This window comes from Oncorhynchus tshawytscha, linkage group LG02 (assembly GCF_018296145.1).
Source record: "Oncorhynchus tshawytscha isolate Ot180627B linkage group LG02, Otsh_v2.0, whole genome shotgun sequence".
Taxonomy (NCBI): domain Eukaryota; kingdom Metazoa; phylum Chordata; class Actinopteri; order Salmoniformes; family Salmonidae; genus Oncorhynchus; species Oncorhynchus tshawytscha.
The window spans coordinates 41,985,335-41,998,045 of NC_056430.1; the positions used below are offsets into that span (position 1 = coordinate 41,985,335).

Genomic DNA, 12,711 nt, shown 5'->3' on the forward strand with positions numbered 1-12,711 from the left:
TTCAGGAGGAGGATGCTGGTGCTCCATCCGCCCATCCATCCGTCCCACAGAACCAACAACTCCGGAAGTGTGAGTGATGTTGTTGCATGTGTGTGTGTCTGACTCTCCTACCTTGGCCTCTGTAACTATATATGTGAGTGAGATGTTAGTAAAATTCCTGAACTAAGTGTTTTCATCATTCTAGATTGCAGCCTGTAGCAACAAGAAGAAGCACTGCGATGTGTGTGGGCCCAAGAAGGACAGGAAGACACAGTACACATGCATAAAGTCTAAGAAATACATTTGCAACACACATAGTAAATCTCTGTCCCTCATGTGGTGTGTAGACCCGCATTAATTTGTGTTCAATGGGGCTCATTTATCGTTTCCATAAAATACTGTATGTAAAATGTGTCCTTCCAATTTGTTCAGTTCAAAGCAATAAACATCAATAGTGATGAAAACCTTGTTTCATTTCTATTTGTTCAATATTAACATGATTTATTCCACCCATGTCTTAATTATTATTTTAATTTAAAAAAACGAATAGTGATTTTATTGATAAATGTGATCTGGAAAATATTAACCATGTATGCTGTCTATATTGCTTGTAATTGATATAAGTCAACATATAAGTATTAAGTATTTTTACGTAAATTGTTATGGCTGTATTGTTTTAAAAACCCAATAATGCTGTGGGTCAAACAGACCCGCGAACATTGGGTGGATAACAAAAACATGAACACCACACAATGGTTAAGTAAGTCCAGTAGGCTACTTTTTAGCTGTGGTTGATTTAGGGCTGTTTGATTTCCTGAGCTGTGAAGCCAATACCCTTCTTTGACGTCAGGCGCGAGACCAGCAGCCTCAACTGATATAGCGCTGCGCATAGAGCCAAACAGCCCATTGAGAGGGAGAAGGGATTCTTGAGCTTTGCGCATTCAGGTAAGATTTGCATTGAATTTGGACGCAAAATAAAACATAGGCTAACCACATTTTACACATAGCGTTTTTTTTTTGTGTCCTCGGGTAGGCTAATAATGTCGCAGTAGACTATTCTATAGCCTGTCTATCCAACTGGCGCATGTTCGATTTTGTAATGTCTTCTACGTACTACCTTAGCCTACAATGCATATCCATCTATGACTATAGCCGTTTTATACTCTCGCTGGACTATAGCCTACCCTTGAACATTCAGAATGTTTATGTACACCCATACACCTTGTATTTTGATTCCAACCATCGCCTATTGATGTGCGCTATACTTGTAGGCTACCTGTGTTTGACAGATTAGTCTATATGATAATATTTTACATTTCTTAACCCGTCTGCTATTGTAGGCCTACCGTTGTCATTGATAGCCTAATCGTGCCTATGAAAACCTGCCAGTTTCTCACATAATTGACAGTGAAGTAAGTACTTGGCTGCGTTTACACAGGCAGTCCAATTCTGATCTTTGTTTCACTAATTTACATCAGATCTTTCATATCAGGTATTTTTCAGAGCTTTTTTTACATGCGATCTTTTCACATCCGATATTCTTCAGAGCTGATCAGGTTGGTCAAAAGACCAATTAGTGAAAAAAAGGGCAGAATTGGTCTGCCTGTGTAAATGCAGCCCTATTCTATTATTTTCGATATCAGATCTATTTCTTCTTACATTTCAAGTCTTGTACTGTTGGAAATCGAATAAAGCTAGAAGAACTGAGGCTATGGAACAAGATATTGCATATTTCCTGTGTTAATGGTGACATTCTGCTGTAATCCTATGGCTTTCCTTACTCTTTGAAAGATGCAATACTATACTACTATTCATGCATAAAGCAATAATGTCCAGGACTGCCACACGTTTCCATGTGACTACTGCACTGTGCTACACGCTAGGACTTTGCCAATAGGGTAATGGTCATCATCAGTTCTCGATAGGTTGGCATGAAAGACAGTTGTAGAGAGGTTTGCAGGTGTACAACAGATGTTAGGGTCCAGAGAAATCTCCCTAAACAAGTATGTTTGACCTTTGCCTTATTCAACTTCTTTTCACCTCATTAAAATCTACAGTCAAAGTGTGTGAAATTAATAAAAACTGTACTGCTAAATCTCCTAGTTATACACTTCACGAAATGAAACATCCCATCCTAATTATGGTGGATGGGACTACTTGAGCCTACTGCCCGCCAATGTCTCCTGCACTTAAAAAAAAAATTATTTCATCCATCAGATTCCAGTGTTGACTCTTGGATGTTGAACAATATTATCCGAAGATAAGTGAAATTGTTGCATGTTGTGTTTTATATTTTTGTTCAGTGCATATACATTGCATTCAAAATATTCAGACCCCTTGGCTGTTACGTTACAGCCTTATTCTAAAATGTATGAATGTTTTTTTCCCTCATCAATCGACACACAATACCCCATAATGACAAAGCAAAAACAGTTTTTTTTTTGCAAAGGTATTAAAAATAAAATACATATCTAATTTACATAAGTATTCAGACCCTTTATCAGTACTTTGTTGAAGCACCTTTGGCAGCGATTACAGCCTCAAGCGTTCTTGGGTATGACACTACAAGCATGACACACCTGTATTTGGGGAGTTTCTCCCCTTCTTCTCTGCAGATCCTCTCAAGCTGTCAGGTTGGATGGGGAGCTTCACTACACAGCTATTTTCAGGTTTCTCCAGAGATGAGATCGGGTTCAAGTGTGGGCTCTGGCTGGGCCACTCAAGGACATTCAGAGACTTGACCCAAAGCCACTACTGCTTTGTCTTGGCTGTGTGCTTAGGGTCGTTTGCCCCAGTCTGAGGTCCTTGACGCTCTGGAGCAGGTTTTCATCAAGGATCTCTATACTTTTCTCCATTCATCTTTCCCTCTATCCTGACTAGTCTCCCAGTCCCTGCTGCTGAAAACCATCCCCACAGCATGATGCTGCCACCACCATGCTTCACCGTAGGGATGGTGCCAGGATTCCTACAGATGTGACGCTTGGCATTCAGGTTTCATCACACCAGAGAATCTTGTTTCTCATGGTCTGAGTCCTTCAGGTGCCATTTAGCAAGCTCCAAGCTGGCTGTCATGTGCCTTTTACTGAGGAGTGGCTTCTGTCTAGCCACTTTACCATAAAGGCCTGATTGGTGGAGTGCTGCAGAGATGGTTGTCCTTCTGGAAGTTTCCCCCATCTCCACAGAGGAGCTCTGTCAGAGTGACCATCAGGTTCTTGGTCACCTCCCTGACCAAGGCCCTTCTCCCCTGATTGCTCATTTTGGCCAGCTCTAGGAAGAGTCTTGGTGGTTCCAAACTTCTTCCATTGAAAAATGATGGAGGCCGCTTTGTTCTTGGGGACCTTCATTGCTGCAGAAATGTTTGCTACCCTTCCCAAGATCTGTGCCTCGACACAAGCCTGTCATGGAGCTCTGCGGCTAATTCCTTCAACCTCATGGCTTAGTTTTTGCTCTAACATGCACTGTCAACTGTGGGACCTTATATAGACAGGTGTGTGCCTTTCCAAATCATGTACAATCAATTGAACTTACCACAGGTGGACTCCAATCATGTTGTAGAAACATCTCAAGGATGATCAATGTAAACAGGATGCACCTGAGCTCAATTTCGAGTCTCATTGCAAAGGTTCTGAATACTTATATAAATAATGTATTTCTGTTTTTAATTCCTGGTATATTTGCTAAAATGTCTAAAAACCTGTTTTCACATTGTCATTATGGGGTATTGTACGTAGATTGAGGAGGACCATTTTTTTATTTAATCAATTTTAGAATAAGGCTGTAACGTAACAAAATGTGGAAAAAGGGAAGGGGTGTGAATACTTTCCGAATGCACACACATATATTATTTCTACCGGTCAAAAGTTTTAGAACACCTACTCATACAAGGGGTTTTCTATATTTGTACTATTTTCTACATTGTAGAATAATAGTGAAGACACCAACAACTAAGAAATAACACATATGGAATCATGTAGTAACCAAAAAAGTGTTAAACAATATACACACACACTACATGACAAAGTATGTGAACGCTTGCTCATCGAACATCTCATTCCAAAATCATGGACAATACTATGGAGTTGGTCCCACTGCTATAATAGGTTCCACTCTTCTGGGAAGGCTTTCCACCAGATGTTGGAACATTGCTGCAGGAACTTGCTTCCATTAGTGCATTAGTGAGTTTATGCCCTGATGTTTAGGCCTGGCTCGCATTTGGTATTCCATTTCATCCCAAAGGTGTTCGATGGGGTTAAGGTCAGGGCTCTGTGCAGGCCAGTCAAGATCTTCCACACCTATCTCGACAAACCATTTCTGTTTGGACCTCACTTTGTGCATGGGGGCATTGTCATGTTGAAACAGGTAAGGGCCTTCCCCAAACTGTTGCCACAAAGTTGGGACCATAGAATTTTCTAGAATGCCATTGTATGCTGTAGAGTTAATATTTCCATTCACTGGAACTAAGGGGCCTCATCTAAACCATGAAAAACACCCTCAGACATTATCCCTCCTCCACCAAACTTTACAGTTTGGACTATGCTTTGTGGCAGGTAGCGTTCTTCTGGCATCCGCCAAACCCAGATTCATCCATCGGACTGCCAGATGGTGAAGCATGATTCATCACTCCACAGAACACGTTTCCACTGCTCCAGAGTCCAATGGTGGCGAGCTTTACACCACTCCAGCCGACACTTGGCAATGCGCATGGTGATCTTAAGCTTGTGTGCGTGCGGCTGCTTGGCCATGGAAACCCATTTCTTGAAGCTCCCGACAAACAGTTCTATTGCTGACGTTGCTCCCAGAGGCAGTTTGGAACTCTATATTTTTGCAACCTAGGACATACGATTTTGACTATCTATTTATGAAATGGGTAGGACCGCGGGCTGCCAGTTGCCCATCCGTGATATATATATATATTGAACAAAAATGTAAAAATATGTTCCATTTGCAGGAAAAGCGTATTTCTCAAAAATGTTGTGCACAAATGTGTTTACATCCCTGTTAGTTAGCATTTCTCCTTTGCCACAATAATCCATCCACCTGGCAGGTGTGGCATATCAAGAAGCTGATTAAACAGCACGATCGCTACACAGGTGCACCTTGTGCTGGGGACAATAAAAGGTTACTAAAATGTGTAACAAAAATGCACAACACAATGCCACAGATGTCTGAGGTTTTGAGGGAAGATCCAATTTGCATGCAGACTGCAGGAATGTCCACCAGAGTGGTTGCCAGGGAATTGAATGTTAATTTCTCCACCATAAGCCGCCTCCAACGTCATTTTAGAGAATTTAGCAGTACGTCCAACCGGCCTCACAACCGCAGATCACTTGTAAGCACGCCAGCCCACGACCTCCAGACCAGTCACCCGAAAAGCTGATGAAACTGAGGAGTATTTATGTCTGTAATAAAGCCTTCTGATTGGCTGGGCTGCGCCCGTGCCCAGTCATGTGAAATCCATAGATTAGGGCCTAATGAATTTATTTCAATTGATTGATTTTCCTTATATGAACTGTAACTCAGTAAAATCTTTGAAAATGTTCCTGGGCCAGTAACCAAAAGGTTGTGAGATTGAATCCCCTAGCTTACAAGGTAAAAAATATGTCGTTCTGCCCCTGAACAAAGCACTTAACCCACTGTTTCTAGGCAGTCATCGTAAATAAGATTTGTTCTTAACTGACTTGTCTAGTTAAATAAATAAAAATAATCTTGCATTTATATTTTTGTTCCGTATAATATACTGTATACAGAAACTATAACCACATTTCTCGCTCTCTTTCCTTCTCTTAGCCTTGTGGTAAATACACAATCTCAAGTGGTGATCACTCTTTACTCTGGTAATTTATCGATTGGAATGTCCTTTGAGTTGTAATGAATTACATACTAAAGGGAGACGGCATTGGAAAGTGCTTTAAATCTCCAATATTGATCCATACATCTGGTTTAGCACCATGTCTGCTTCCCAAATGGCATCCTATTCCTTATTTGTGTGTGTGTTGTGTGTGTCTTTTCCAGTGAGCAGGGTTTTCTGGCTAACTTTGAATTTGATTAGGATCCCCATTAGCTGACGCCATGCATAACATCGGCTAATCTTCCTGGGGTCCAACACAGAACTAAATAGATATTACAAACAATTACAATTTACATTAAGACATTTCCAAGTAGACATTGCAGATAATTAAAATACCCGACCGGTAGTATATTTAATACCCGACCGGTAGTATATTTAACATTCAGCGAATGCTCTCTGGGTTTAGTATCTGTCCAGTCATATGGTTGATTGCATTAGATGTTCTTTAGTTTTTCCTTGAAGGTGGATTTACTTTTTGCCTGAGAAATGTGAGCTAGGAAATGGTGATGCTACGCTTTCTGCCTGACTGTCCACCACTTTATTCCTCCACAGTTCTCCCTTGGCCGATCGGATTGACAGTTTAGGATAGGATGCCCCTTGGAGATCTAGAGGACGGGAATGGATGGAAAAAGAAGACGTCAGACATCAAAGAAAACTACGACTTCAAAGAAATTCTGGGAACGTAAGTGTTCTGACACCACTGTTACAGTAATAGCTACAGTGGGGTCCGGAATGATGGGATCCCTTGATAAAGATGAGCAAAAAAATGACTGTGTATAAAAGAAAAATGATACAAATACTGAGATATATTGTATGCTAAAGAAATGGAAAAATGTATACTAATACAATTGCTCAGAGAAATAGATTTGGTTTAACAAGTAATATCAAAAATCCCTCCAAAATAAGGGTCAAAATTAGTGGAGAATGACATTGAGCCTTTTTCTATGAGACTGGAGAACACATTGGGAGGGATCTTAGACCATTCCTCTATACAGAATCTTTCCAGATCCTTGATATCCTTCGTCTGCCTTCTTCAATTCAAACCACTGGTTTTCAATGGGGTTCATGTCCGGAGACTGAGATGGTCATTGCTAAATGTTGATTTTTGTGGTCAATTAACACATTTCTTTGTAAATGTGCGCTTGGGATGTTGTCTTGCTGGAAGATTCACTTGCAGCCAAGTTTCAGCCTCCCAGCAGAGGCAACCAGGTTTTTGGCTAAAATGTCCTGGTACTTGGTGATGTTCATGATGCTGTTGCACCCCAGGACCAATGGCCTTTTGAAAGAACAATTCATATGCAGAAAATACCTCACCCTGACTGTAAAATATGGTGGTGGATCTTTGATATTGTGGGGCTACATTGTTTCTGTTGGTCCTGGGGCCCTTGTTAAGGTCAACCGATTCATGAACTTTACCAAGTACCAGGACATTTTAGCCAAAAAAACTGGTTGCCTCTGCCAGGAGGCTGAAACTTGAATGCAAGTGAATCTTCCTGCAAGAAAATAACCCCAAGCACACATCAAGTCCATAACCACAGACTAAGGATATCAATAGGGCCCTATTAAATCAGTTATTTTTTGCCTCATTCCATTTTTTGTTTTAGTTTTTCCAGGTTTCTGTTTTTCAATCTCAAAATCATACTTTCTTAATAGGAAAAACAAACAAAAGTGGATGTTATAAGCCCACAACAATGCTTAAACCACACCAGAAGACCCCTTTTGGGGTCTGGGAAAAATCGGAAATTTTGAATTTTGGGTATATTTACCCTAGTTCAACTGCACACCAGCAAAGGACCGTTGTTTGGTTAGCAATGTTTCTGTAGCACTCATGTGATTGCAGAGTTGTAAAACAAAAGGCTGGATTGATGCAAATAATCATTATATCATTCTGCCAATTAGGCATAGGCTACTTTGTAGTTAACATTTAATTGAGGTTTTTGGGAAAGCCTTTCCATCTACCAGAAGAAGTTTGCCATTACATTAGTATTATCACTAACGGCAACACAAAGCGGTAGACAAATGCGTGCGCACGCAGTGTCAGAGGAAGGCCCAAAAAATTGTCAAAGACTCCAGTCATCCAAGTCATAGACGGTTCTCTCTGCTACCACACGGCAAGAGGTACTGGAGTGCCAAGTCTAGGACCGAAAGGCTCATTAACAGCATCTAACCCCAAGCAATAAGACTGCTGAACATTTAAATCAAATGGCCAGCCAGACTATTTGTAAATGTTTTATTAACTCTATTTTCTTAAAACTGCATTGTTGGTTAAGGGCTTGTAAACAAGCATTTGTATTTGGCGCAGGTGACATGAAATTTTATTAGATTATTTGATTCCTGTGACTTTGCCTCTTCAGAAAGTTGAAGTAAAATATGACTCACTGAGGCTTTTTATGCATTTTTTTATGTTAAACTTGGGCAGATGAATGCATTTTCTAATAAATTCAATACATTTAGTTGATTTTTCTACGAATAAAAAAAAAAGTATGTTGTTGAATTCCATTTAATGTCTAGATTCCTGGATTCCGTCCGCATTCTCCGCAACGCAGATTTTATAGGGCCCTAATTATCTAGGATCTGGAAAGAATCTCCAACCTCATAAAACATTTTAGAAAACAGCTCTGTGTCGTTATCCTCGCAAGGGGAGGGTGCTTGAAAACAACGGATCAAATATTCTTACTCCTATCCTTTAAAAAAAAATTGTATTACTTGTTAAACAAAATCTATTTTTCTGAGGAATTGTATTAATATAAAATAACATAATTGTTCATTTTATGCAGTTTTTTGCTTATCTTCATAAAGGGGTCCAATAATTCCGGACCGCACTGTATATAACTCTCAATGCTGGGAGAGAGATGTGCAAGGAGAAGTATTGTATGTTTAACTTTCCAGAGAGATTGGTGTTCTTGGCCATCATTGTATTTATTTATAGTGTCTCAGTGAGAACAGAGCATAGAGCATCCAGGACAAATGGCCCAGTAACAGCAGCTCATGAGAGGAGCAAAGAGGGGGAAATGAAAAAAGGAGCCAATGAAAAACAGGGTGAGAAGAATACATTTCATTTCACCAGGAAACACCCTTGAGGTTCGAATCTTCTTTTCTGCAAGGGTGACATGGATGTCATTCGCGGTAATAACACACACTTGGATGTGATCATGGGGCCAACATTTTTCAACATATTTTGGCCTTTTTCTGGAGCACGGCTTGGATGTTCTGAGAAGGAGAACCATAGCGATCCTATAATGAAGAAGGAGAACTCCCTTATATCCTTGAGTAGTTAAATTTAGAATTTGTACTTAAAAATGTATCCTTGTTTGCCTTCCCACAGTGCGTATGTGTACCTTAGCATGTCTCTGCTTGGGGTAGAATGCAATGTACTCTATCCTTCGGGTATAGTGGGTAGATATAAGGCGACGTGGGCAGATCCGCCCCTCTCGGATATAGTCATTATAAGGATGCCTGGTCTCTCAGATGCCAAAGGCAAGATGGTCTGACTGCGGCATTACGGTCACTGTCTTATGTGGTCTTATTCAGACCATTGCTCTTCTGTCAATGTGTTTGTGATCAGACAGAGAACACGTTCTTATGCATTGTTTAATTTTTAAACATTTTCACATTTATAAAACATTTCTCAGTAGACATTGTAATGGTCCAAACTTTGAAGCACATATGAAGCCTAGGATCATCACATGATGTTTCAGTCAGTTCACACAAGTAGAGAATATAGAGAATAGGGTGGCATTTGGGACTCAACCACTGTTTGATGGATAAGGAGGTGGTCCCTTACAGTATATCAGACCTGATGTAGCCGAATGGGGAAAGCTAAAGTAAGTAGAGAGACAAGTCAGTCATATACAGTTCCGGTATTACACCATATTCATCCCAATGTTGCATCAACGTGAGAGAAGCAGATCACCACATCAGTGTTAAACAGTGAACAACAATCTTTATCCAGATATTTCAACCTTAAAGTTGTTAATTCTCTTTTTTTCCAATAACATTGGATAGATAATTCAATACAGTAATGTGGAGCCTGACAGAATATTGAGATATTATTTTTTTAAAGTCTTATATAAGCAGGATTTAAGGAGTGAATAACCAGGAGGGTAGCATCGCCTTGTTCCAATGAAAACCTCGTAACCAATCTTCCCTCCCTGTTGTCAGTGTTCCCAGTGAGACCTGGCAGAGAGCAAAATATAATCCCACTGTATGTGTTGACGGAAAGCTCCTTACGCTCCCAGAGAGATTACTGAATTCAGTTTATCCAGGAATTCAGGGTATGGAGTTAATTAATTAATTAGGAAATATTGTATTCGGGTTTTATGGTTTAATCCTGACATTCCTCTTGTGTTAGGACCCGGCTGTTGTACAAACTGTCCTTGTGGACATGTGGGGTTGATAACATCTGGATCTATAAAACAAATTATCATTCAGTGGGTGTTGTTTTTATTTGATTTTTGAAATACAGTATGTCACTATGTACAGTGCCTTTGGAAAGTATTCAGACCCCTTGATTTTTTTACATATTTTGTTACATTACAGATTTATTTTAAAATGGATGAAAAATATTTTTTTTACCCCATAATGACAAGGCAAAAACCGGTTTTAGACATTTTTGCAAATGTATAATAAAAATAGAAATACCTTATTTACATAAGTATTCAGACCCTTTGCTATGAGAATTGAAATTGAGCTCAGGTGCATCCTGTTTCCATTGAACATACTTGAGATGTTTCTACAATCAGTGGTAAATTCAATTGATTGGATATGATTTGGAAAGGCGCACAGCTGTCTATATAAGGTCCCACAGTTAACAGTGCATGTCAGAGAAAAAACCAAGTCATGAGGTCGAAGGAATTGTCCGTAGAGCTCCGAGACAGGATTGTGTCAATGCATAGATCTGGGAAGGGTAACACATTTCTGCAGCATTTAAGCTCCTGAAGAACACAGTGGTCGCCATCATTCTTAAATGGAAGAAGTTTGGAACCACCAAGACTCTTCCTAGAGCTGGTCGCCCGGCCAAACTGCGCAATTGGTGGAGATGGGTTCTTACCTCCCTGACCAAGCCTGATGGTCACTGACAAAGCTCTAGAGTTCCTCTGTGGAGATGGGAGAACCTTCTAGAAGGACAACCATCTCTGCAGCACTCCACCAATCAGTGCTTTATGGTAAAGTGGCACATGACAGCCGGATTGGAGTTTGCCAAAAGGCACCTAAAGACTCTCAGACCATGAGAAGCTAGATTCTCTGGTCTGATGAAACCAAGATTGAACTCTTTGGCCTGAATGCCAAGCGTCACGTCTGGAGGAAACCTGGCACCATCCCCACCGTGAAGCATGGTGGTGGCAGCATCATGCTGTGGGGATGTTTTTCAGTGGCAGGGACAGGGAGCCTAGTCAGGATCGAGTCAAAGATTAGCGGAGCAAAGGACAGAGAGATCCTTGATGAAAACCTGCTCCAGAGCGCTCAGGACCTCAGACTGGGGTGAAGGTTCACCTTCCAACTGGACAACGGCCCTAAGCTCACAATCAAGACAACAACATGTGGAAATAGTCAAGGGGTCTGAATACTTTCCGAATGCACTGTAAGTGGCATGGAATTATGCCTGATCATATCTGATGATGACTGATCATCTAAGTTTGTTTGTTGAACATTGTGAAAAAATTTATTATATCTATGTATTTTCCTGGTCTTGAGTGGGATACAAATGTGACAAAACAAGTTTCTGTGGAATGGATGGTGAGTTTAATGTAATGAATTGCTCTTTGTTTGAAACACACTCAGACTGTGGGAAGATGTGGTAGTGTTGTTATGTGACTAGGACCAGACCAGAGCACCGTATTGAATCATAGTGTGTTAATAAGAAAATGACATACCTAGTCAGTTGTACAATTGAATTCCTTTTACTGAAATGTGTCTTGCGTATTTAAACCAACCCCTCTGAATCAGAGAGGTGCAGGGAGCTGCCTTAATCAACATCCACGGGGAACAGTGGGTTAACTGCCTTGCTCAGAACGACAGATTTTGACCTTGTCAGCTCGGGATTTGATCCGGAAACCTTTCGGTTACTGGCCTAATGCTCTAAACACATGGCTACCCTACCCAGGTACTAAGTGTTAGGAAGAATAGCATGTTACATTGTAAACTACTGTTTCTTTTAAAACCAAACTCTGCCCACTGGGCACATCACGTCATTTCAATGTGGAAATATGGGTCATATTTGGTTGAGATGTTGTTCAATGAGATTTCAACCTTTGATTCACCCACTCAAAAAGACAGCCAGAAATTTGTTGAATTCCCAATGTGTTATCACTGCTTTCAACCATCGAAAAGCACAACCAAATTCCGATGAAAAAACGGTCAGATTTTTGGTTTAGTTGTCATCTAAATGTTATCACTGCACTTTCAACCACTTAAAAAACACAAAGTTGAAAAGGGAATACAATGTCAGATATTTTGTATTTATACAACAATTTAATGTGTAATCATTGTTTCATCTAATAGCACAACCAAATGACCGGGACTGAAGTTGAGATTAGATTAAAAGTTCATAGTGCAAGATATCAATGATGTTCGAGGTCCTGCACAGATTGTTTTAGCAATTGTGAAGATCTCCACAGATCTGCAGCTCTTTGCATGCTATGTTGAACATGCACATTTTCTATGATTACATACGTAGGAAGACATTTATAGTTACTGTAGGCTAACCTCAAAATGTGTCCATGGATGTGCTGCTCATTTTACGATTGAATAAATACTGCTACATTAATTTGTAAGAGCCTTAAATGTTGACTATTTACTATATTACAAAAGTTGTTTGGTTGTCAACGCAACCATTTATCAACATTAAGGAGATGTATCTTTTGTGCTACTGACTTTAATTCCAG

At 40.1% G+C, this 12,711-nt stretch overlaps 1 protein-coding gene across 1 annotated transcript in view; it reads left to right on the forward strand.

The window, feature by feature from the left end:
• Positions 1–776: 776 nt before the first annotated feature.
• camk1a (calcium/calmodulin-dependent protein kinase Ia) overlaps positions 777–12,711 on the forward strand; it is a 64,100-nt gene continuing 52,165 nt past the window's right edge. The window contains exons 1-2 of the mRNA XM_042299143.1: positions 777–924; positions 6,380–6,509. Of these exons, the coding sequence (XP_042155077.1) occupies positions 6,418–6,509 (92 nt within the window). The 5' untranslated portion in view covers positions 777–924; positions 6,380–6,417. The remainder of the gene's footprint in view (positions 925–6,379; positions 6,510–12,711) is intronic.